Here is a 27,573-nt window from a genome sequence, read left to right as displayed (position 1 = left end):
AGCACACAGCTCCTCTCCCTCTCTGGGTCTAGAGTCCCCAGCAGCTTCATCTCTTTACATCATCATCTCTGCCTCCATCTCTGACATCACTGCTTCTCTGGGTAGGGTCCCACTCTCCGCTCTTCTCCCTTGATTGTCCCGGGGACCTCCACTCTTGGACTGCAAAGTCAATTACTCCCTTCCTTGATACAAAACATCTACTTTTACATTTCCAACCCTCACAATCAGTCCTGATAGCAATTACTCACTATTGTATCACGAGACCTATCTACATTTCATTTCATCAGCCCCGCCCATACAGACTGGATACTACTCAGTGGAGATTCTACCTTCCTCCATGCCCTCTGGTTCTAGGTTCCCTCTTGAAAGCTTGTAAGCCAGTCACTTCTTGCCTTTGTAGACACCCCCCCAGCCCCCTGAATTTTGGGTAGCCAATGTCCAAGGTGCCCATCCCTTTCTACTCTGTGTATGGAGGGGGTAGGAATGATCCTTGCTGTAAAGATTTGTTCCCTCTTTTGAGCTACTGCATCCATAGGTGTAGGCCAAGTCATCAAATTGTATCAGATTTCTCCTTTTTTCCTCTTCTTTCTTCTTCTAGTTGAGCTCTGATCATCCAAGGGCTTAATTTTAAAATTAAATTTTGTCTGAAGATTGTAAGCTGTATATTTAAAACTTGCTATTTCCATTTTCTTTGCTTATAGGTTTGTGCTAATAGGCAATCATATAGAGATATCAGGTACTTGTTCTATAAAAATATTTCAATTTTAATTGTAATACTTACATTATCAAATCCTCCAAGTTTGTGTACAAGTCTGAATAACTTAAAGAGATTCAAATTTCGATAGCCAAGCACAGGTCTTTTGTTAATAGGCGTCCCTATTGAGTAAACATAAAATATATTAGAAACAAACTATATTTAAATTTAAAGGATTAAACCACAGTCACAAGGGACACCATGGTTGATTGGCACAGCGTAGTCCACAAAGGAAATGTTCTCCATCCTACTTTAATGAGTAGAGACTGAAATCTTAAATGTGTAGGAGCAGCCATCTCAGGGGCATCTACTGGTCTCTCTGTCCAGAGGGAAGAAGAGTGATGAAAACTGACGTTGCTTACAAACAATGAGTCCAGTGAACGAATGGATCATGTGAGCATCAGTCACCATGACCCTGAGGTGCCTGGATACCACTACCAACTGCTCTGAAAGGGATATACAGGAGAAAGTCCTAGCTAAGGGATGGGAATCTATGGCCAAGCAAATGGCCACAGTTCAAGCCATCAATTAGGGGTGAGTTAATTAAATGTCTGACAAATACAGCAGCCTAATTTTTAAGTCAGTAATTTTGTATGGCCCATGAATGATGTTACAAATTTTGGCATAAGAAAAAAAAAGGGTTCCCCATATCTATTCTAAGGAGCTCTGGTAGCATAGTGGTTACGAATCAGGCTGCTAACCTCAAGGTTGGCAGTTGGAAACTACCAGCTGATCCATGGGAGAAAGATGAGGCTTTCTGCTCACGTAAAGATTTACAGCCTCAGAAACCCTGTGTGGGTCACTATGAGTCGGAACCGACTTCACAGTACTTAACAAAAACAAAAAATACCTAGTCTAGGTAGTGTGGAAGATAGGGAACAGAACTCAAAATCATCAAAAGGTAAGGCTCACTGGTCAGCTAGAGCCTGGCGGGAGCCTGAGATGACAGCCATTAGTCACCCTTCAGGTCTGAAATTAAACTCACCCCGGAGGCTCAATTGTCAGCAAAGCAGTAGATAGGTATATAAGGGGACACCAATGCTAGTGAGGTACACATACAATGGAATGGGATCTGAGGTACCAAGTTCTGAAGGTTGGGGAAGGCAGGAGGAATGGAAACAAGCAATACCGGAAGGGGGTGGGATGGGTGGTGTTACACCGAGGGAGGGAATTACAGTAGAAATGGAGTGATGTGCATGATTTGTTGAATACAAAACTGGTCAACTGTTCTGTAAACCTTCACTCAATGCACAGTAAAGTTTAAAAAAAAAAGTTTTTTAAGGACTCAAATATTCCCACTGAATATATACAACAAAAAGTATGCATAACAAAAAATTCCTTTGTTAATTAAAGTCCATTTATGTTTGTGTGTTTTATCCCAACATACCAAATATATTAAACTATGTAATTTCATTTCACCTTCCTGACTCTGGGGAATCAAAAGAAAAAGGCTGTTGTTGTTAAGTGCCACTGAGTCGGTTTCAACTCATAGCGACCCTGGAATACAGTTCCTGAGTACCAGCTGGTGGTTTTGAACTGACCACCTTGTGTCTATAAAAAAAAAACTATAGTTCTGTTTCATTCTAATATAGTTAAACAAAAATAGTCTATCAGTTTGTCGTACTGTGGTGTCTTGCGTTTTGCGGTGATGCTGGAAGCTATGGCAATGGTATTTTTTAATACCTTCCGGATCACCATGGTAGACAGGTTTCAGTTAAGCTCCCAGACTAAGAAGACTAGTATGAAGGAGAGGCAGGCTACTTCTGAATATTTAGTCACTGAAAACTTATGAATAGCAGTGGAACACTGTCACATACCACCAGAATAGAGAATACTGGATTACTCTGAATAGCACCAAAATGTTGTCAGATATGGTACCAGAAGATGACCCCTCAGGTGGGAAGGCAGTGAAAATACACATGGGGAAAAGCTGCCTCCTAAAAGTAAGAGTTGACATGAATGGAATAGAGCTTTCAGGACCTTCATTTGATAATGGGGCACAACTCAGAGGAGAAACAGCTGTAAGCACACATTAATAATCAGGACATAAAATATAAAAAACATGAATCTAGGAAAATTGGAAGTTGTCAAAAACGAAATAAAACACTAAAAGATCTCTATCTGAGGCTTCAGAGAACTAAAATAGACTGGTATTGGCCATTCTGATTCTGACAATCATATGATTTACTAGGCTGGAAATAACAAACTGAAGAAGCATGGCATCGCATTCAATCTCAAAAAGACTATCTCAAGATCTATCTTGAAGTACAATGTTGTTTATGATAGTATAATATCCATATGCCTAGTTAGTACAACTACTATTCAAATTTACACACCAACTACTAAAGCCAGTGATGATGAAATCGAAGAATTCTACCAACTTCTTCAGTCTGAAATTGATCAAACACGCAATCAGTAATTAATGATGATTGGAATGCAAAAGTTGGAAACAAAAAGAAAGGATCAGTGGTTAGAAACATATGGCCTGGTGGAAAAACTGATGCTGGAGATCTCATGGTAGATATTTGCAAGACTAATGACTTCTTCAATGCAAATACCTTTTTTAAACAACATAAAAGACTATACACATGGACCTCACCAGATGGAATACATGAAAATCAAACTGATTACATCTGTAGAAAGATATGGTGAAAAAGCCCCATATCATCAACCAAAACAAGGCCAGAGGCAGACTGTGGAACAGATCATTAACTGTTAATATGCAAGGTCAGGCTGAAGCTGAAGAAAAGTAAAACAAGTCCGTCACAGCCAAAACATTACCTTGAATATATCCCACCTGAATTTAGAGGTCTCTCAAGAACATATATGATGCATTAGACACTAAAGATCGAAGACAGAAGAGTGTTAGGAGAAGACATCGAGAACATCATACAGGAAGAAAGCAAAAGGTCATCAAGAAGACAAGAAAGAAGGAAAAGACAAAAATGAGTGTCAGAAGAGACTCTGAAACTTGCTGTCCACTGCAGAAATGCTAAAGCAAATGGAAGAAATAAAATGTGCAAAGGCCTGGAGTTAGAAAACCAAAAAGGAAGAACATGCTTAGCATTTCTCAAGGTGAAAGAACTGAAGGAAAAAGTCAAGTTTCAACTTGAAAAACTGAAGGATTCTACGGGAAAAATATTTAATGATACAGAACATATCAACAGAAGATGGAAGAAAATACAAAGAAACACTGCACCAACCATTTTACAAGGGAGTGCATAATCAAGAGTCAATGGTATCGCAGAAATAAGTCAAAGGTGTACTGAAGGAACAACTGGAAGATTCTGGGAATTTATGGAATACAAAGGGAAAATTTTTAAAAAACTGATGCAGCCCTGAAGGCACTCACTCATCTATGACAGGAAATTTGAAAGACAGCTACCTGGCTAACTGATTTGAAGAGATCCATATTTGTGCCCATTTCAAATAAGTGAAACCAACAGAAAGGGGAAATCATCAGACAATATCATTATCACACGCAAGTATAATTTTCTAAAGATAATTAAAATTTGGCTGTAACAGTGCACTGATACAGAACTGCCAGAGGTTCAATCCGGGTGGATCTTGGCTGAAAGCAGAAAATACTGGAAAGATGTTTACTTGTGCTTTACTGACTATGCAAAAACTTGACTGTGTGGATCAGACAAGGTGTGGACAACACTGCAAACAATGGGTCTTCCAGAACATTTAACTGTGTTTATGAGAATCTAGTACATAGATCAAGAGGCAGTCGTTCAAACAGAACAAGGGAACACTGATTGGTTTAATATCAGGAAAGCTATGCGCCAGTGTTGTATTCTTTCACCATACTTATTCAAGCTGTATGCTAAGCAAATAAGCCGAAAAGTTGGATTCTATGAAGAAGAATGTGGCATCAGGATGGGAGGAAGACTCATTAAAAGCTTGTAATATGCAGATGATACAACCTTGCTTACTGAAGGCAAAGAGGACTTAAAATACTTACTGATGAAGATCAAGGAGCACAGCTTTTGGTATAGGTTATGTCTCAATGTAAAGAAAATAAAAAGCCTCACCACTGGACCATTAAATGACATCATGATAAACAGAGCAAAGGCTGGAGTTCTCAAAGACTTCATTTTGCTTGGATCCACTATCAATACTCATGGAAGCAGCAGACAAGAAATCAAATGACACAGTGCCTCTTAGAAGTGTTCAAAAGCAACGATGCCCCTGACCCAAGGCATGATATTTTCAATCGCCTCAGAAGCATGTAACAGTTGGACAATGAATAAGGAGGATCATAAAAGAATTGATACATTTGAATGATGGTGCTGTCAGAAGAACAAACAAATCTGTGTTGAAAGAAGTACAAACTAGAACGCTCCTTAGAAATCAGGATGGTGAAACGTCATCTATCATACTTCAGACCAGTCCCTTAAGAAGGACATCTTGTTTGGTAAAGCAGAGGGTCAGTGAAAACAAGGCAGACCTCCCACTGATGTGGACTGGCAGAGTGGCAGCAGCAATGTGATAGATAGCCACTATAGTTCATGAGGGAAAAAGGAGACCGACTAGCTTCTTCTCATTAGCATTATAAACAAGGATCTAAAGACAAGAATTCCAAGCATATAACGGTACCTCCAAATATTACCTTTTGTCCTTTTAGTTTTCTCAACTAGAGCATTTTCTGCCTCTTCCCACCTCACCTTCTAGAAAAGGAGAGACTGAAGTCTAACCAAGCAGATAAGCAGATGTCAGACATGTATCCAGATGCACACATGAACATCCCCCACAAGTATCTCTAATAGAGATTTTGGAGCAGAAATTTTATAAGAGACCCTTAGGTAAATGTCCATAAAATTTTACAATGATTCCATTCTGCTATTGCTCCTTAGTGTAAGGGTTTTTTATGAGCCCCATGTGGGTAGGTGGATTGGCAGGACAAATTACAGGCATTTACGGATCCATTAAAAACAACAACAAAAAAACGTTTTCAAATTCCTCATTCCACAAGCACATATGAGTATACCAAGTACTAGGCTAGGTACTGGAGTCCTGGTGTGGCACTGCAGGATAGGCACTGTGGTTGGCAGTTCAGACTCACCCGCCATTCGTTGTAAAACCTTTACAAGGCTGCAGTAACTCAGAACCAACCTGAAGGTACTTAACAACAACATGCTAGGTGGTGGTGATACTGACAGTCTAAAACGCCGTTGTGATTGCTGGTGACATAAAGCTTAAGGAACATAATTCTTACTTTTAGAATATTAATGATCTATCTGAAACCTACAACACTGATGATGAATGAAAACACAGTAACAAAAAACCCACTCACCTCGATCTTCCATAAATTTGTACAACTGCTGAAGAAAGTTCTCCCTTTCTTCTGGAAATGGTTCTATTTCTTCCTAATTTTAGTCACAGAAGAAAATATTTTCTTTAGTTAAAGATTTTCAGTAACACAAGCAGATAAGCTGCTAACAGTAAAGTCTGATAGCAATTAATTATTTCAAAGACTTTTTATCAAACAAAAATGAACAAACACTATGCTGTTCAAAACCAGAAAAGTCTAGACATCTGATGCTTTAAGGATAAATATATTCTAAAAGGTATCTTAATAGTTAGAATTAGAAATACAAAATCTCATATAAAAAACAAACAAACAGCCAACACCAAGATCTTAATGAGCTATGTACCGTATCAGAGATCTACTGTCAAAATCTGGGTATTCAGAGGTTCAAGAAGACCTACTCTCAAGGTTTAATGCCAGTACTAATCTGTTACTGCTCCTTAAGAAAGTACACAAATTTGGGTCCCAGTAACTTTAATATCCAGTATCTTTCCATTATAAAATATGGTAATTCAAGTTTATAATCTCAGTAAAATGGGGAACATACTTGATCTATGATCTCTGAAGATTCAGACTTAGGAAAATCTTGAAGTAATAAAATAGTCTCCCAATTTATCAACGACAAGGGAAGGACTGGCTTCTTGCTACTGTGGGCAGGGGTTGTGGTAGTAGGAAATTGGACCTAAAGCAGCTTGCAAGGAGCAGAGTGGTAGGTAAGATAAAGAATGAATCAATTCAGTGTCTTTCATGCATTCAACAAACATTTACTGAGCACCTAGAAGTTTAGGCACTAAGCAAGGTGCTGAAGCAAATACAAGAAAAAAGAGCCGTTCAAGAACATAGAACAAGGAGGAAACACAGATAAAGGGATTGAAAATACAGTGTGGCTTTAGTTATTCTGCCTGAATCACACGTGGTTTACTATTAAGAGGAGCATACTTTGCAACTAATATTGTAAATCAATCTAAAAATATAGTTTCTATTTAAAAATCATGGGCTTAATGCCACTGTCCTCCTCTGCGTGACAAAGCTGGACAATAAAAAGGAAGACTGAAGCATTGATGCATTTGGATCCTAGTGCTGGAGAGAAATCCTGAATAGATCACAGACTGCAAGAATAATGACGTATTTGTACTGGGAAAAGGACACAGCCAGATACGTCTTAGAGAGAAAGATGGGAAGACTTTGTCTCGCTTCCTTTGGACAGTTATTGGGGAAGAAGACCAGTCCCTGCAGAAGGACATCAGGCTCGGGAAGCAGAGGATCAGGAGACTGCAATGGTGCTGTACGATCACTACGGACTGCTAACCACAAAATTCGCAGTTCAAACCCATCAGCTACTTCTCGGAAATACTATATAGAGTTGCTATGAATTGGAACCCACTGGATGACACTTAACAAGAAAGCAGAGGGTCAATGGAAGGAGAAAGATCCTCAATGAAATGAATTACACAATGCTGCAACAAGGGGCTCATATCCATTCATTATTGTGAGGAAGGCATAGGACCAGGTAGTATTTTGTTTGTTCTGTTGTACACAGATTCGCTGTGTGTTGGAACTAGAGTGATTATTGATGTCATAAAAACTATTGATGTCACCTAACAACAATGCAACTGTCCTACTGAGATTTTATTTCAAAAATTAGTAAAGTAATAAATAGCAAGTAAACAATAAAACAAGGGGGAAAAAAAAGCCCCAGGTTAATATACTACAAGGTTTTCAAGTTGAAAAATGAACACATGGCCTTTATCAATTTACGAATAGCAAATCTCTATTTCTCAACTTACACAGAGTCCACGCATGGCTGGGTTTGGTAAGGATTCCCTCTCAATATGTCTCAAGCACAACTACCCCCCATCTGTTGGTGGTGGACTGCGTGATCTAGGATGCTGAACAAGTTTCAGTGGAGTTTCCAGACTACGTAAAACAGGAAGAATGGTCTGCCAATCGACTTCCAAACATCAGCCACTAAAAGCCCTAGGTATCACAAAGGTCTGAACAGCAACTGATGAGGGGATGGTCCAGGGCCAGACAGTAAACTGTTGTTCTACTGTGCCACCAGGAACTGGGGCCAGTGTCACAGCTGCTAACAACTGTTGTTGTTGTGAAAGTGCTGTCCAGTCTATTCTGATCATAGCAACACTATGGGTTTCCAAGAAGCAGCTGGTGAATTTGAACCACCAACCTTGTGGCCCAGTGCATTACTTCACAGGGCCACACCAGGATTCCCATGAACAACTAGAAGTCAAATATAAATGGAAAGAAATTTACTTTCTAGATTATCCTGAGCATTTCCATAAACAACATTTGAGTTTAACAAGCTGCCAAATTTTTTGTATCCTAAAAATTTTTTAAGTGAGATTGGTATTCAACTTTTTTAAAAAATGTTATGAGTGGCCATCAAAGTTGCAACTATTGGTCTCTCCCCAACCAGGGAAGAGCAGGGTGAAGAAATTCAAATACACAATGGAAACCATTAATCCAAAGGACTAACAAGACTACGAGAATCCCAGCCTCCACTATCCTGAAACCATGAGAACTAGTGGTGGCTGGATTCCACTCTCCACTGTTCTAAAAGGGACCACAATAAAAGGGCCCCAACCAAGTAGAAGAAAAACGTGGAATAAAACTTAAAAGTCATAAAAAAGAACAGGCTTGCATCTGATAGGTGGAACCCAGAGACACCCTTTAGGCTTGAAACCATACTTACTCCTATGACTCAACTTTCAGCCAAACAGTAGCCAAACCTACAGGGTGAACATAACTCCAGGGAGGTATGCACTCCTTAGAATAATGAACGGAACATACAGATCAAAAGGGCATCATAGGCCCAAGGATAACACGCGGAACACAGGAAGGAAGAGGAAAGAAAGGGGGAATGGAAACAGGAAACACAAGGTAGAAGAAGTGAGAAGAGCGCTGTTACATTGTGGGGACTGCAATCTATGGTACAAATAAAAATGTGTACGGATTATTGACTGGAAAACGAATCTGATCTGTATACTTTCACCCATTTCAAAATTAAAACTAAAACAGAAAAAAAAAGACGACCTTAAATTTAGAGAGGAGATTTGAGTTCACAGACTTATTTGTAAAACAGAAACCTGAGCATCAAAGCCCGCATAAACACGCACAGACATAGACAGACTGATAGATATATATTTATATACATAGATGTTGTAGTTGTTAAGTGCTGGTGAGTCTGTTCCAACTCACAGTGACTTTGTTAATAGGGTTTCTGAGGAGTGGCTGCTGAGTTTGAACCACTTACCTCACATAAGCTCTCCAGTGCTTATTGTACTGTGCCACATAAGAATAGATAAAAACAGAGAGAAGAATAGATAAAAACATGACAAAAATACACAAAAGGTATATTACTAGTAGCTTAAATACAAGGTGCATTATCAGTAGCTTAAGCTAGAAATTGGTGGGATTAGCTTTCCAAAGGAGCCCTGGTGTGGCGCTGTAGGATAAGCACTGGACTGCTAACTTCAGTCAGCAGTGCAAAGTCACCAGGTGCTCCATGGCAAGCCTATACAGAGGTGCTATTAGTCGGAACTGACTCAACAGTAATTAACAAGTGGGAGGTGACACTTCACAGAAGCCTTTACAGAGGGAACATCTAAGCAGGATTCTGACACTGAATAGAAAGGCGCCCAGTTGACAGAGGAAGGAAAGGAGGGACATTCCCAGCAATTGTATTGGTGTGTGCAAAGCTGAGGAGCAGGAAGGTGTGTAACTGGATACTGCCACAGAATTACATTGAAAGGGGGAGAGTGTATCAAGAGAAGTTACAAGGAAAGGACAGCGAGTGGACCATAAAGGAGTTTCTCTATTGAACCCTGGCTGTTAAGAGTGGTAAGAAGCTACTAGAAAGATTGTAAATGACTCGTTTCCCCATTTTAAATAGAAAGCAGTGAACTGACTGAAGCAGGTATAGTGTGACCACACTGTCATTACAGATCACTACAACATAAAAGGAGTGCTGTGTGACTCTTGTCGGATAAGCACTGGACTGCTAACCAAAAGGTCAGTTGTTCAAACACACCAGATACTCCTTGGAAATCATATACAGAATTGTTGTGACTCGGAACCGACTCTACGACACGTAATCACAGCAACATACCATAAAAACATAATCTCCCAAACAATCCTATTAATGCAAACCTTCAGCTCTTCAATGCATAGAAACTGACAAATGACTTATTTCTGACTCAACAGTACTATATATCTATCTATTTGCATTATATAAAATGATGTGAGTCTCTGAATTTAATTAAGTATATTAATCTTTATTTTTATATACTATTGCTTATAATAGGTAGAATAAGTAGCTAACACTTTTCTAGGTATTCCAATGATATATGCAGATATAACAATTTTATGAAATGAGAGTTATCAGTCATGGCGAAAACGATTAGCATTTTGTTATATTAGGTGCATATTCTTCCTTAATTATATGATCAACCAAAAGTATAGCAAGATTAAGAAACACTTTTGAGGTTGCTAGAAAATACAAAATACTTTTAACTTCATAAGACTATATTTTCATATCCACGTATATTATATGAATGTATGTAATGTATTTATATTTTCATGTAAGCACTAGAGTATGATGAGTAGCTAAGTATAATTTAATTGTACAATATTTCTAATATCAAAAATATTGAAGTGATTAATGATAATATGACAACTTGTAACTAATAAAACACCTGTCAAGTATTATCTTAAAAGGCATCATTTATCTTTACTTGCCTCCTCTTCACTGCTATTATCTTCCTTTTCTTTTTCATCATCATCTTCTTCTTCTTCTTCTTCCTCTGCCTCACTACTAGAGCTATCTTCTTTCAATTCAGTCTTCCAGTTAGCTGGTATAGTTCTACTTTGATGAAATTCAAGTGCCTGATCAAAGGCTGCAAATATAAATTTCATAAAATGAAGACATCATCACTTGTAATTTGTATAAAAACATTAAAAAAGCCAGAGGGATTCCAGATAGACGGCAGATTAGGCAGATGCACTGCATGGACCCTCTACAACAAAGACAGGGCAGACAGAATAAAACAAGAAACATATGAAAATTCTGGTACCCTAAGCTTCAGAAGAAAGGTCACAGAGGTGGATGGAGTGCTTGCTGGGAGGAGAGGTCAAGTAGGGATGGTGAGAGAGGGAGGCTGACTAGTGAACAACTGGCCAGACCATCTTGTGAGCAACAATAGCAGCGGAGGAAGGACTGACAGAGCAGCTTCGTGTGGGCGATATAAAAGGTGCAATTTCTTCCTTTTCCCCACACTCCCCTGGTAAAAAGAAGTGTGACCAGCTCTCACCCTCATTCACCACAGCACAGGACCTGCTATCCAGGAATTTGGAGCCACGAGAGGGCGCCATGTCAGTGTGAAGTGAGGGCTGGCTGCATTGATTTGGTGCACCACTTTCTTATCTGGATTCAGATGGACTCAGCTCCAAACCTACAAAACCCGCAGAGCCACCAGACCCCCATTTAACCAGTCATGCAACCCCCAGCTTCCCTTTCCACCTAACAGACACTGAAACCAACTCCAAAGGGCCTCCAGAAACTACTTCCGGATTAAGTGCCCTGACCATAGATAACACTGAGGCCAGTAGGACGTCCACCTAGGGTCAGGAACTCTGTTGTCATATCCCTTTCACAGTTACCTCCTGAGTTTCCCAAAGATTTCTCCACTCTGGGTCCAACAACTGCACTGTTTGTTTTTACAAACAAAACAACCCCACAATGGCCCAGAGACAAGAGACAATTCTAGCCCACACAGAGAAACGAGAGAGAAAATAGTTTGAACAAATGACCAAGACAGATGTACAGCCAGAAAAGGATTCTTAGGAACAAAAGGGAATAAAACTAACTGAATTCAAATAAGTACTTTCAAAGGTTCGATAGAAGGATAGAGGAAAGCAAGAAGAACAAAATAAAAACTTGAGAAGAATTCGGGAAAACGCTGTAAGAAAAAACTGATTAAAAAAAATAATAACAAGCTAAAAAAAAAAGCAACCTTTTAAACAAACAAAACCTGCAATTAGAAATCGAGAAGATTAATACTAAGATCTCAGAAATGGACAGTACATTGAATGGGCAAAGGAGAGGATGCAAAGCAACGGAAGCCTGAATTAATGAGCGTTACGATAAATCTTTCAACATTAGTATGTTAGAACAACAATCAAAAAAGAATGAAAAAAAAAATTGAAAGAAAGCTTACGAGATATGTGGGACCCAATAAAGAGAAACAACTTATAGGTGTTTTGAGTTCCTGAACTGGAAGAGACAAATACAAAGAAAATTGTCAAAGAGTTGTTGGAAGAAAACTTCCTTAATATCATGGAGATGAGAAGATAAGCATACAAGAAGCTGAATGAACCCCACACAGGATAGACCCTAATAGAAAACCACCAAGACATATCATAATCAAACAGTCCAAAATCAATGTCAAGGAAAGAAAACAGAGACACTTGGGAAAAACAAAAAGATACCTACAAAGGAGAACCAATAAAACTAAGCTCTTATTTCTAAGCAGAAACAATGCAGGCAAGAAGGCAATGAGATATTGTATACAAAACACTGAAAGAAAAAAATTGTCAACCAAGAATTATGCACCCAGCAAAGCTATTCTCAAATACAACAGTGAAAACAGAAAACTTCCTGAAAAACAGCAATTAAAGGAATTTGAAAAAACCAGACCAACTTTACAAAAAATGCTAAAGGTTGTTCTTTGAACTGAGAACAATAGCAGACAACAACCTGAGACTATCATACATGACTCCACCACCCAGAAATCAATCCAGATATAGAAGTTTTTTTTAAATAAGACAAACCTATGATATTGAAAACAGGGAATCAGAGATATCAATGTATAATGAAGTCAAGTACAAAGCAAAAAAGGAGGGAATAGTGTAGACAGACTTTCCAAATGGTAAGTACATTTCAATATAAAATAGACTGTTCAAACCAAGAAATAAACATAATAAATTACAGGGTAACCTCAAAAAAAACTAGTATACCTACACATCAAAATAATAAAAAGAAGAAAATCGGAAACATGAGTAAAGATTAACAGACATGAAGATGAAAAGAAAACCCACAAACAAAATGAACTCGGCATAGAAAAGTATGTGGAACCAAAACAAAAAACACGCCAACAATGACAACAATCAATTCATACTTATTGATAATTACATTGATTAAACATGGCTCAAATGTACCAGCCAAGAGACACGAAGAACAGAGTAGATAAGAACACTCCATCAACAGAAGAATGCTTAAACAAATTTCTGTAAATACACACAATGAAATACTACAAAACACTGCACACTAATGATGAATCTGTGAAACACCTCACAACATGGTCAAATCTAGAAGACATTAAGCTGAGTGAAATTAGTCAACCACAAAAGGACAAACATTGTAAGAGCACAATATTGTAAAGAGTTTCTTTGTTTTTTAAAAAGGTTTGCTTGATAAAATAAACTATGATATTTAAAAAAAGGTGGGCATGGGGGAAGGAAAAATTATTCATGGGCTATAGGGTAGACACACGTTTACAGGGGTGGCAGCACAGGAAAAATACAAGAGGAAGGGTAGCAGATAAAAGATGAAGGTAGCAGGAGACAGGGAGGAATGCAATAGTTGAAGTAAATAGAGGTAAATGCTGTTAAATGTTGGTGCATGGAGGGCATTGCAACCATATAATGGAGCAAAGAGTATCATTTGTTGAACGTAAAACACATGATTGGTTCAATTCACAACAAAATTTTAAAAAAAAAAGAAAGAGAAACCACTGGAATTTGTGTTTACCATGGGCCAGGCATTATGCTAAATGCTTTTCCGTGTTGCAACTGATCTGATTCTAAGAACCCCATGAATTAGGTACTACAAGAAGCTCTGGTAGCACAGTGGTTACAAATTGGGCCGCTAACCTCAGGGTCAGCAGTTTGAAACTACCAGTTGTTCCACAGGAGAAAGATGAGGCTTCTGCTCCCGTAAAGATTTACAGCCTCGGAAACCCTGTACAGGGTCGCTATGAGTTGGACCCGACTCCACGGCACACCACCACCACTAACAATTCTGAAGTACCGATACAGTGCTGAACGATAACCAATGGACTCCTGACTGTAAAGTCAGTAATGCAAACTTACCAAGCTCTCCTCGGAAACCCTATACGGGGTCACTAAGAGCTGTAACCAAATCCATGACACGCAACAACTACTACCCATTTACAGATGATTCAAACAAATTACAGAGGAATATTTAACACAATTTAAAAAAAAAGTAAACTTTTTATAAATCATTCATCCAATAACCAATTATTAAACAATATATACCAGACAAGAGACTCATTACAATAAACACACAATAACATTTACCTTAGACATATTCTCTACAGACAGATCTAGTAAACCTGAATTGCAACTATGTTAACAGTTAGCTTTTTAAAACCTGCTGCTGTTAGGTGGTGACAAGTGGGTTCGGACTCACAGCAACCCGATGAACAACAGAACGTAACCCTGCTGAATCCTGCATGATGCGCCTAACTGTTGCTGTGCTTGAGCCCACTGTTGTGGTCACGGACCAATCCATCTCACTGGGGGTCTTCCTATTTTCCATTAGCCCTCCACTTTACTAAGCATGATGTCCTTTTCTAAGGACAGGCCACTCCTGATAATGTGTCTGAAATAAAAGACACGAAGTATTACCATCTTGGCTTCTTAGAACAATTCTGATTATACTTCAACCAACACAGATTTGTTTGTTCCTCTGGCAGTCCACGGTACTTTTAATATTCTCCAATACCATATCTCAAATGCATCGATTCGTCTATGGTTTTCCTTATTCACTGCCCAACTTTCACTTACATATGAGGTTACTGAAAAAGCCATGGCTTGGGTCAAGTGAACCTTAGTCCTCAAACTTACTTTTCTTCTTGGCTTTTGAACACATTAAAGAGATCTTGTTGAGCAAATTAGCCCACTGCAATATGCTGTTTTATTTCCTGACTGCTGCTTCCTTAAGTGTTGATAGTTGATCTGTGCAAAATGAAGTCTTTTCTCCATTTAAATGGATGCTGTTTATTGGTTCAGTGGTGAGAAATTTTGTTTTCTTTACATTGAGATGCAACCCATATCGAAGGCTGGGGTCTTTGATCGTCTTCATTAAGTATTTTAAGTCCTCTTTGTTTTCAGCAAGCAAGGTTGTTATCATCTGCATATTGCAGGTTGTTTTTAAGACTTCGTTCAATCTTGATGCTGTGTTCTTCTTCATATAATCCAGTACACAGACTGAATAAGTATGTATGGTGAAAGAAAACATCCCTGTTGCACAACTTTCCAAATTATAAACTATTCAGTGTTGCCTTGGTCTATGTACAAGCTCTTCATGAGCACAATTAAGTGTTCCGTAATACAAATTATCTGCAATGTTTTCAATAGCTTGTCATGATCCACACAATTGAAAGCTTTTACATACTCAATAAAGCACAGGTAAGCATCTTTCTAGTATTCTCTGCTTTCAGCCAAGATCCATCTGAGTCAGCAATCATATCCCTTGCACAATGTCCCCATCTGAATCTGGCTTGAACCTCTAGCAGTTCCCTGTCAATAAATGGTTGTAGCCGTCTTAATATTATCTTTAGCATGTGATACAGTCCAAAGATTTCTGCATTCCGTTGGGTCACCTCTCTTTGGAATGGCCACAAATACAGATCTCTTTCAATCAGTTGGCCGGGTAACCATCTTACTAATTTCCTGGCATAGATAAGTGAGTGCCTCCAGTGCTTCATCAGTTTGTTGAAAGATTTCAATTTGTATTCCATCAATTCCTGAAGCCTTGTTCTTTGCCAATGTGTTCAATGCACTTGGACTTTTTCCTAGTATTATCAACTCTTGTTCATATGCTACCTCTTGAAATGGTTGAACATCAACCATTTCTTATTGGTACAGTGACTCTGTGTATTCCTTCCATCTTCTTTTGATGTTTTCTGCATCATTCAATAATTTGCCCAGAGAATGCTTCAATATTTCAAGTTAAGGCTTGAATTTTTCTTCAGTTCCTTCAGCATGAGAAATGCTGAGTGTGTTTTTCCCTTTTGGTATTCTTATTTCAGGGTTTTGCACATTTTGTGCAAAATCAGAAGAGTCTTGTCTTCTCAAGCTGCCCTTTGAAATTTCTTATACTCCTCTTTTACCTCATTTCTTCCATTTGCTTTAGCACCCCTACAATGGAGAGAAAATTTCAGGGTCTCTTCTGACATCGATTTTGGTCTTTTCCTTCTTTCTTGGCTTCTTAATGATCTTTTGCTTTCTTCTGGTATGTTTTTAATGTCATCCCACAACTCTCTGGTCTTTGGTCTTTAGTGTCTAATGCATCAAATCTGGTCTTCAAATGCTCTCTAAATTAAGGTGGGATATGTTCAAGGTCATATTTTGGCTCTTACAGACTTCTTTTAATTTTCTTAAGCTGCAGCCTGAACTTCAGCCTGAATGAGCAATTGTTGGTCTGTTCCACAATCTGCCCCAGGCCTTATTTAGGCTCCTAATACGGATCTTGTCTACCGTCTCTTTCCACAAATGTAGTCAATTTGATTTCTATGTATTCCATCTGGTGGGGTCCATGTGAATAGTCATGTTTTATGTTCTATAAAAAAGGTATTGGCAATGAACATGTTAATGGTCTTGCAAAATTCTAACATGTAATCTTCAGCATCATTTCTATCACTAAGGCCATATTTTCCTACTACTGACCCTTCTTCTTTGTTGCCAACATTTGCATTCCAATCACCAGTAATTATCAATATATCTTGACTGCACGTTGGATTAATTTCAGACTGAAGAAGTTGGGAGAATTCTTCAATTTCATCATCATTGACTTTAGTGGTTGGTAAGCAAATTTGAAGAATAGGGCTATTAACTGGCCTTCCTTGTAAGTGTATGGATATTAACCTTTCATAGACAGTATTACTTCAAGACAGATCTTGAACTGTTCTTTTTGATGATGAATGTGATGTCATGCTTCTTCAATTTGTTGTTCTTGGCAAAGTAATCCATATGATTGTCAGAATCAAAATGGCCACCACCAGTCCATTTCAGCTCACCAATGCCTGGGATATCTATCTTTATGCATTCTATCTGTTTACAACTTCCAATTTTCAGCTGTTTCTCTTTATATTGAGATGTACCCCATCAGCAAATGAAGGTTCCAAAGGCTTTACTCCATGTGCATCATCATGGTCAACTATACTTTGAAGAAGCAGCTCTTCCCCAGTTGTATTTTTGGTACATTCCAACCTGAGAGGCTCATCTTCCAGGCTGTATCTGACAATATTCTGGTGTTATGTGACAGTGATTCCCTGATATTTAAAAGGATTTCAGTGACTAGACGTTCAGGAATAATCTACCTCACTTTCTTCTTAGTGTGTCTTCCCCTGAAAGCTCAGCTGAAACCTGTACACCATGGGTGACCCTCCTGGCATTAGAAGATCAGTGGTACAGCTTCCAGCATCACAGCAACACACCAGCTACCACAAGACGACAAGCTGACAGCTGAAGGTGGTTAAACAAGTGAGACACACATAAGTATTGTTATTTCACAATCCAGGGAAACAAATCTGAAAATATGTATGCTCGATGACTTTCAGGCAGTCTACAAAGCACATAATTGGATTTAATGAAGAAAGTGAAAAAGAGAAAGTAAATAGCTATTTCCAGTGCCCAAAACAAAGTAAAAATACAATTACACAGCATACTTCTCAATCAAATACCATTACTGGATCCATCAGTTAAGAATGTCCATCTTTAGTGATAAATGCAAAATTGAAAAGTATTTAATTTCTTCTTATAATACAATAGCCAAACTATAGCAATAACTGATGACATAGTTACTTCCTACTTTGTAGACTTCAGTCTCTGGTTAGAAGTACAAAGAAAAACTTTTAACAGTAAAGACAAATGAGTTTACAGAAGTATGAGCCACAAAGAACCAAATATAACTTTAAGGACATAACTTTACAAACAAGAAAACAAAATTTTTTTCAGAAATAAAGAGAATAAATCTTCTAAAACAATTAAGCAGTCTTTAAATTACTTGGTAACTTGTGACAAAATAATTCTCACCTTGTTTTAATAGTGCATCGGGCTTTGGCACAGTATCACTAGTAATTTCCTGGACATCTTTTCTTGGTACTGAGGTGCTACATTTTTTAATTTATGAAGAAAACAAAAATACGACAGAGTTTAGTTCAGAGTCCAGTCAACTATATACCATAGCAAGATACTAAAAAGAAGGGAAGAAAAGACTAGGCATTTACAGTGAAAGCAATTGTACACAGGATTGCAAGTCCCAAGATAGTAAATTTATGTAATCATCTACAAAAGAACCCCATCTTAAGACATATTTTATAAACACCAGGCTATTCTCAAATACTTGACTAAACAGAAGATAAAAAACGATTTATGGTGAAAACAATAACAATCAGAAGTCTGTGTGGATGGAAGAATGCAGAAAGAAGTCAAGCAGGGCGGATAGAGCATCATCTTGGAATTTCCCACAGCTATCAAGGCAACTCAGACTCAAAGTGACCTGGTCAAGGGTTTCCATGGTTATAAATCTTTATGGGAACAGAAAGTCTAATCTTTGGATGAGACTTGGAAACAGACAGCAAGTTTGAACTGCCAACCTTATAGGTAGCAGTCCAGTGCTTATCCTGGAACACCACCAGGGCTCCTTATTAACTATATTTTCTGGGTCAGTCAGAAAACTACTTACTTTAAGATTTTAAAAATAATGTACCAAAAAAATGCATTCTAGATTCCAATATGCAATGTAAGGCCTTTCAGGAACTTACCCAACCATAAGAAAGGGTCATATACAAGCAAAACTGAGATACACTGTATTATATATGTAACATACGTTTCCTGTTTAAACTAGTAAGTGATCATTCAATTTCTGTATATTGATTTTGTATCAACTGATCCACAAAGGTCTGAAAACTACTCTAAATAAATTGTTTAACCTGTCATTTCTTTTAACTTTTTATTTAAATCTTCAAATATATGTAAGAGTTATAATTAAGTGCTGTCAAGTTGACTCCGACCCACAGAAACACTGCACAGGGCTTCTAAGGAACAGTTGGTGGGTAGTATGAACTCAAAAGTCTGCTCGTGGTCACTGTTTCATGTCCACCCCTCACCAGCTCCTCCCACCACAACTGGATTATTCTGAAGCAAACCCTTGACATCATATGACTTCATTTATAATATTTCACCATGGATTCTTTAAAAGAAAAAAATTCTTGAAATAAAAATGCACTGTGACCACACACAATAATGCCTAATATAAAATACTGGGTTCCTCTAGCCATAAAATTCTCAAGAAAACAATTACAAAACTCAGCTCTAAAATCATCATTCTTAACACTTTAACATTCATCTGTCAGCAAACAAAGAGTTCATTCCGAATCCTAGGGCCTCTATTGGATAGAGATGAACTGCCCATAGGGTTTCCAAAGCTGTGACCCTTCTGAAAGGAGCTCTGGTGGTGGAACAGGTAAATTCTTAGCTGGTCACAGAAAGGTTTGTGATTTCAGCCCAGCAGTTGCTTCATGGGAGAAATAAGTAACAGCCTGTTTCCATAAAGATGTACAGACTTGGAAACCCTACGGGTCAGTTCTCCTTTGCCCTATACAAAGTCACTACGAGTCAGAATGGACCCAACAGCAATTGGTTTTAAACTCTATGTAAGCAGCCTGGCACATCTTTCTCCCACTGAGCAGCTGGTGGGTTCCAACTGCCTGCCTTAGGGTTAACTGTCAGGTGCTTAACCACTGCACCACCATGGCTCCTCATGCATCTGTAGCAGCCCATTTTAAACAAAAGTCAAAGGTTATACAGCAGACATCACTACAACAATTCATATCACTGGAAATAGTAGAAAATCGTAGTTAGATATTCAGAAAGTAACCTAAATCCATATGTGTGGCAACTAATATAGGAAGGGTTACGTATATTAGATGTTAGCGAATTTTTATCAATAAATCACTGGCTATAAATACAGGCAAATGTTGACAAATTGAGAGTCTGGTTTAAAAAAGAGAACTGAGTCGAACAAGGAAAAGCAGACCACACTCTAAGAACGCTACACCAAAAGGAAATATGAAAAAGGGTCACTCTTTGAAATGGAAGTTTTGGTGTCATTGGAAATAATTCAACATCTAAAATCCAAATCTGGAAAATGATGAAAAACAGATTGAATTTTCATACTATGTGAATTATACTTACAATTTGCCATCTTTAAAAGATCGAACAAGTATATTATCTTTTTTCACAGCAATCTCATCACTACAATCAGGACAAACCACCTTAAAAAAAAAGTGTGAAACTATTATAACTAAAAGCACAATTATAAACAGATACATAAGAACCTACTAGTTAAACCCTTTCCAAAAACTGTTTTAAAATGTATTCTAAACAAATACACACGCATGTGGGAACACACACAGTAATTTACAATTTCTACCTCATATATATCTTTCCAGCTCTGTGGGAAATCCAGACTGTTGTTTTGGCAGAGGCATGGTTTTATAGCAGAAGCATGGCTATAACTACAGGGAAGATTTGGACTAAGTTTTAGCCAGAATCAGAAAACTGCAATGCAAAGTGGGACAGGGTGGTAAATGAGGGAGAACCCAAGTCTTAACTCAAGGTCTAGAGCATAGCTAAGAAGAGGATGTAGCTGTTATTTGTTGCTCTTGGGTCCATTCCGATCCATGGCAACCCCTCATGTGCAAGAAGAACTGCCCCAGCAGATCTTCAGGTCTTCCTAAGCGTCTGTGGCTGGGTTCCAATAGCCAACCTTTCAATTACTCGTTCAGAACTCAATCATTTGTACCATCCAAGGCCTCCTAAGACAAGAATGTGGTTGTTTTTACTGTTTAGTGTCAGAGAGTCAGCTCCACCTTATAGCAACTTTGAATAGGGTTTCCAAGGAGCAGCTAGAGGCCTTGAACCACCAACTTTGCAAGTAGCAGTCCAGTGCCACACCAGGACCTCAAGAAAAGGGTGTTGCTACTGTTGTATGACATCCAGTCAGTAGTGAGGGTTTCCGAGAAGGACTGGTGGGTTTGAATGCCAACCTTACAGCTATCAGGCCAGTGCTTATTCTAGGGCGCCATACCAGAGCTCAAGAAAAGGATATGGCACCAGAATCTGTTTATCAGCCTTTATCTTAAAAAACAGTGATATAAAGTTTTACCTATTATGTACATTACACAACCTGTTGTTATGTGCCACTGAGTCAGTTTCAACTCACTGCCACCCTGTACAGGGTTTCTGAGAAGTGACTAGGGATTTGAACAGTCGACCCTGTGGTTCAAACCGATCTTACAGTCTAGTGCGTATCCCATAGTGCCACACCAGGGCTCCTTATATATCCAGTGCTGTCCAGGCAGTTCCAACTCACAGTGACCCTATAGGGTTTCTGAAGAGAGGCTGGTGTGTTTGAACTGCTGACCTTGCAGTTCAAAACAATCTTAAGGTCAAGCACTTATCCTGTGGGGCCACACCAGGATTCCTTTTATTATCTTCTTGTTAAGTGCTGTTAAGTCAGTTCTGATTGATAGTAAATTTGCATAAGGTTTCCAAGGAGCATCAGGTGAGCTTGAACCACAAACTCTGTGGTTCAAACCAACTTTGCAGTCCAGCACATTAACCCACAGCACCATACCAGAACTCCTTATATATCTTGCTTTGTTGTTGTTGTTAGGTGCCATTCAGTCGGTAGGGACTCACAGCAACCCTATGGTACATATTAAATAAAATCATTTCTTTCTTAATACTGTTGTTGTTGTTGTTATGTGCCGTGGAGTTGGTTCTGACTCATAGTGACCCTCTACGAGGTTTCCGAGGCTGTAAATCTTTACGGGACCAGAACGCCTCATCTTTCTCCTGCAGAACAGCTGGTAGTTTCGAACTGCTGACCCTGAGGTTAGCAGCCCGACTTGTAACTACTATGCTACCCGAGCTCCTTTCTACTCCCTCTAAAAAAGAAGTATTGTAAAAAGTGGCACCTTCCTGGAAATCTGTCTACAACTTATTACTAATATGTAAAATTGCTTTAAGTTGCCTCAGCTCTTAAAGCAAACCTTTCTAAAGGCAATGCTAACGTAAGATTGCGATAAATTTTTATTAATTCTAAGACAGCTCACAATGTATACTAAGAACAGGTTTACAGTACATTTATGTTTTTAAATGGAAAATGGGCTAAATAAATATGACAGGCTTGTTAAGGGTTGTCTCATTGTTGTCACACCTTTCAAAATTCAGTTTCCTGATCTCTAAATGAGGATAAATAATACTAACTATCCCACAGTTCTTCTAACGGTCTTAAAGCAATCCTTGTATATAACAGGAATCCAATACACGTTTGACAGACAGGTACCAATGGACTATATTTATACTAAAATGCTAATTTTCCTTGTTACTTTTAATTACAAGAGCTAACTTTTTTTGAGTACTTACTATCTACTAAATACTGAACTAAGCATTAGAGATAAAGACTATAAAATATTATCATTGAAAAGGATGAGAAATACACATCATTTATACACAACAGTAGAAAAGAGAGATACTTCTATTCCATATTGATCAATCAGTTACGAGAATAAGGTTACCTAATTTAGCTAACTCAAACCACAAAAATGTAGACGTGTGCATCTATACTAGGGAGTTCTGGTGGCAGGGTACTTAAATGGTTGCTAACTGAAAGCTCAGAGCCTTGAATCCACAAGGTAATTCATGCAGAAAAGATGAGGAAGTCTACTTGTGTAAAAATATGTCCTGCACGGTAACTAAGAATCAGAATCAACTCATTGGCTATGGGTGGGTGGTGTATAAATCTTCCTACAAATGCATACAAACAAAGTAGAGTGTGTTTTAACCCCATATCCAAGTCTTTGATTTAAAGTCAGTAATAGGCACTGGACTGAGAACCACAAGTCTGGCAGATCAAATCTACCATCTGCTCCTTGGAAACCCTAGACAGTGTTGCTATAAGTCAGAACTGACTCAATAGTATTTAACAAGAACAACAAATAGGAAAATAGGATGAGAACAAGGTTAACGGATTGTCAACCTTAAAAAAAAAGATTGAAAAATAAATCGACCTAACTCATTAAAAAGAGGAACCAACCACAAGGAGTCCTGGAGTGATACTGTAGGATAAGTGGACATGACTGTCACTTTGTCATTCTGTGGTGGCTTGTGAGTTGCTGTGATTCTGGAAGCTATCCCACCAGTATTTTAAATACCAGCAGGGTCACCCATGGTGGACAGGCTTCAGATGAGCTTCCAGATGGAAGACAGACTAGGAAGAAGGAGTGACTAACTACTTCTAAATATTTAGTCACTGAAAACCTTATTAAGAGCAGAGAAACACTGTCAGATATACTGCCAGAAAATGAGCCCCTCAGGTTGGGAGTCACTCAAAACACAACTGGGGAAGAGCTGCCTCCTCAAATAACAGCTGACTGTGATAACGTGAATGGAGTAAAGCCCATGGGAGAAAAGCCTACAGGACCTTCATTTGCTGATGGGGCACAACTCAAAATAAAGAGAAGCAGCAGTAAACATCCATTAATAATCAGAACATGGAATGTACGAAGTATGAATCTAGGAAATTTAGAAACTGTCATAAATGAAATGGAATGCATAAACATCAATATCTGACAATCCCATGGTTTACTATGCTGGGAATAACAAATTGAAAAGCAATGGTGTTGCAATTATTGTCACAAAGGACATATCCAGATCAGTCATGAGGAACAACTCTGTGTGTGATAGGATAATGTCCATGCACCTACAGGGAAGACCAGTTAATACCACTATGATTCAAATTTACGAACCAACCAACTAAAGCCAATGAGGATGAAATAGAAGAATAATACCAACTTCTTCAATCAGAAATGGATCAAATGGGCAATCAATATGCATTGATCATTACTGGTGATTGGAATGCAAAGGTTGGGAGGAAAGAGGAAGGACCAGTAGTTGGAAATCATAGCCTTGGTGATAGAAATGATGCTGGAGATCACATGATAACTTCTGCAAAATCAATAATTTGTACATTTCAAATACCTTCTTTAGACAGCATAGAGACGACTATACACATTGACCTTGCCAGATGGAATATACAGAAATCAAATTGACTACATCTGAGGAAAGAGACGATGGAAAAGTTCCATATCATTAGTCAAAATAAGGCCAGGGGCAGACTGTAGAAGCAGTGACGCCAGAGATGAGTTGGAAACCACTTGATGGCACTTAACAACAATAACAAGGATTCAGGGTACTCCTATCTTAGTAGAGAATGGGATTCAAGACATCCCTTAATTTCCCTTGGGGCCACAGTTTGATTCCAATTTAAGACTGCTTTGGAAATGCTTGCTCTCTTGCCCTGGATTTTGCATCTGTCTCACTACACATGAACTTTTGTTTGTGGGTCTTTCGGCCCATCACTGGACCTAATTCCCCAGCTTCAGCAACCTCATGCATCAACAACCTGTCATCTGACCTGCTGAACTGATTCCTCAGCTTATGCGACATGTCTACATGGATGAGAAGATTCCTACAGACTTTATCTCTGAACTACAGATTTGGGACTTGCCAGCCTCCACAACTGTGTGAGCCATTTCTTTTGAGAACTGTGAGTTTTGTGGGATACTGTAGCGTGTTGTAGAACCCTGGAACTTGAGGGAATGGAAGAGTGGTGATGGATATTCAGGCCTATTGTTGTTGCAGAGGGGGATATATAACATGTCGGAAAAGTTGAGCAGTTGGAACATCTTTAACCTCCAACTCGAATGGACCAGCCTTGTGCTGACCCCTCTTTAAAGGAAATTATCCATACAATTGCCATGCTTCTGAATTATGTGCTGATATTAGAGTCCTGGTGTGGCACTGTGGGTTAATGTGCCAGACTGCAAAGCCGTTTGAACTGTAAGGTCGGCAGTTCAAGCTCACCAGCTACTGCTTGGAAACCCTATACAGGGTTGCTGTGGGTTGGAATCGAATCGACGGCACTTGACAACAACAACAATATGGAGAACACAGAAAAAAATGTCACAAATGCCTTTAACAGAAGAAAAAATGTACATCATAAGAAAATTTGCCATAATATAATTAATAAGGGAATAAGAATATATAGAACACAGACTAAGAAATACATTTTGATCCATAAAGTAAATCTAGTTGAAAGAAGAGAGTAACAGCTTCCTATTTCTCTAAACAATGACTCTCACATCAGAAACTGTCATTCAGACATACAAAATTTTTAAAAGTTAAGAGTTCAAGACAGTTGTGAAAAGATCAAGATAATTCATTCCATTTTGTTTGAAATATGAAATTCTGAATAATTAGCCAATTATACCTTCTCTAGAAAGAAGTCCATTCTACTTTCTTAACTCTTATAAAAGTTAAATCAGAAAGTATAACAATGATTATTAATAATTAGCTGAATCTGTATTTGTTGGAAGTGATGTAAATGGTTTTTCTATTTACCAAAAAGTATTTAGCTGAAAGGCAGTCTAATCAAAAGGCTATGAAAGATATGTGCATGTGTTCCCATTGTAAAAAGCTAATAAAACTGTTACTTTTAACAGCACTTCCAACTTGCTGGAGAGGCTAGTTGTTAGATGAAACAAAGAAATGAAGCTCCAAAGACTTTGTCATCTTCCATCACAGTATGAGTTGCACAGAACTTGAGACAATAATGAAGACCCTCTTTATAATAAAGCACTGAGAACCCACTAAAACAGCAGAAGGAAATGTGAGAAAGTAAAGACAAAATTCGAAATACTTAGATGGGATCTCTAGAACTGCCAACTTAAAGATTTAGATTTAAGAAAATCTATTCTAGAGAATGTCAGAGACTGGAATAGTCTATAATTTCAACCATTATGTAGGAAGAACCTAACAGGCAGGATTAAGATCAAGAAAGCAAACTTCCTGGTTCAGAAGAAAAAGGAAAATTACTAGCAATCCATTTCAACCAGGAAGGAATCTGTTCATCTTTTACAGTCTAAACCACATGGTAGAAGCGGTAGTTCAAAAATTTATATTAAGAATTTTCTATCCAAAACAGACCAATAGATAAATGAATTCTCATATAGTAAACCACTAGCATTATCAAAATTTTGTCTTTCTTAGATGAATTCAAGAGTTTCTGGTACTCAAAGACAATTGTGAAAGTAGTATCTGTTAAAGTGAATGATAAAAAAATAAAAATATTTTCCCATTTTGAAAAATACTATTTTTTCATGAGCTTGTACATTATATAGTTAAAAAATAATTCTCTCATGAGCTTGTACATTATGTAGTTAAAAATGAAATAATTTTATACTTAAGTTACTCACCAATGCAGGAAACCACAGAGTTTTCTTTTTATCCAAACTAACATAATCTACACAAACAACTTTTCCTAGTAGCTCATCAATTTGTTTCCTATCATCTTCATCTTCATCACTGGACGACGATGAAGACTCGTCTTCTGGTCTAGGGAGGAAAAAAGAAGATATTTGCATTTATATTCACTAAAAAACACACATGCTAAGTTGACCAATATAAGTATTCAAGAACTGCTACCCCATTTCCTAAAACCTATAAAACACCAAATTTAACTAATGATTTCTATACAGTTTACTAAATTTCAAAGGAAATAATAAAAAGGGTTTTCATTAGAGGAAAGAACATCATTTTCCTGAAAGTCTTTCATGTTTATCTGTTCTTGTTACGGGCCATCAAGTCATTTTTGACTTACAAGCAAGCCCAAGGGACAGAAAAGAACTGCCCCACAGGATTTTCTTGGCTGTAATCTTTCCAGAAGACAGACAGCTCTTTCTCCCTCAAATCTGCTGAGTTCAAATTGCCTTCCCTTCTGGTTAGGAGCTAAGCACTTAACCAATTGCACTACCAGAGTTCCTTCATATTTATTCATGTTTAAAATACTAAAGACCAATTTTTTTTTTAAGTTTTTATTGTGAATTGAGCGATAGTTTACATGGAAGAACATCACCTTTACATTCATTCTATTGTATTTCGTTTCATTACAATGATTACAACCCCCTGCATTCATCATCAAACAACCAAAGAATACCCCAGAAGCCTGCCAAACCCCTCCCAACACCACCACCACCACCACCACCACCCCGGGCAATTGGCATAGAGCCCCTCTCCCTCCGAGTCAAGACTCCCCAGCCACTCAATCTCTCCATGTCATCCTCTCTGCCTCCATCTCTGGAGTCACCGCTTTTCTGGATAGGGTCCTATACTCCACTCTTCTCCCTTGATGGTCCCTGGGTCCTCCCCTCCTGGACTGCAAAATCAACCACTCCCCTCCTTTTGTTACAAAATGTCTACCTTTACATTTCCAACCCTCACAGTCAGTCCTGATAGCAATTATTCACTACTGAACCACAGAAGTCTTTCATTGGCC

The 27,573-nt window shown here is 38.3% G+C and overlaps 1 protein-coding gene across 1 annotated transcript in view; it reads right to left on the bottom strand.

The window, feature by feature from the left end:
- ARID4B (AT rich interactive domain 4B (RBP1-like)) overlaps positions 1-27,573 on the bottom strand; it is a 180,619-nt gene that overhangs the window by 74,196 nt on the left and 78,850 nt on the right. The window contains exons 7-12 of the mRNA XM_006868585.1: positions 26,495-26,633; positions 20,367-20,446; positions 18,204-18,280; positions 10,824-10,981; positions 6,054-6,126; positions 782-876 (exon numbers count right to left, since the gene is read on the bottom strand). Of these exons, the coding sequence (XP_006868647.1) occupies positions 782-876; positions 6,054-6,126; positions 10,824-10,981; positions 18,204-18,280; positions 20,367-20,446; positions 26,495-26,633 (622 nt within the window). The remainder of the gene's footprint in view (positions 1-781; positions 877-6,053; positions 6,127-10,823; positions 10,982-18,203; positions 18,281-20,366; positions 20,447-26,494; positions 26,634-27,573) is intronic.

Source organism: Chrysochloris asiatica, unplaced genomic scaffold, assembly GCF_000296735.1.
Source record: "Chrysochloris asiatica unplaced genomic scaffold, ChrAsi1.0 scaffold00119, whole genome shotgun sequence".
NCBI lineage: Eukaryota > Metazoa > Chordata > Mammalia > Afrosoricida > Chrysochloridae > Chrysochloris > Chrysochloris asiatica.
This window is presented reverse-complemented; position numbering and strand designations above follow the sequence as displayed.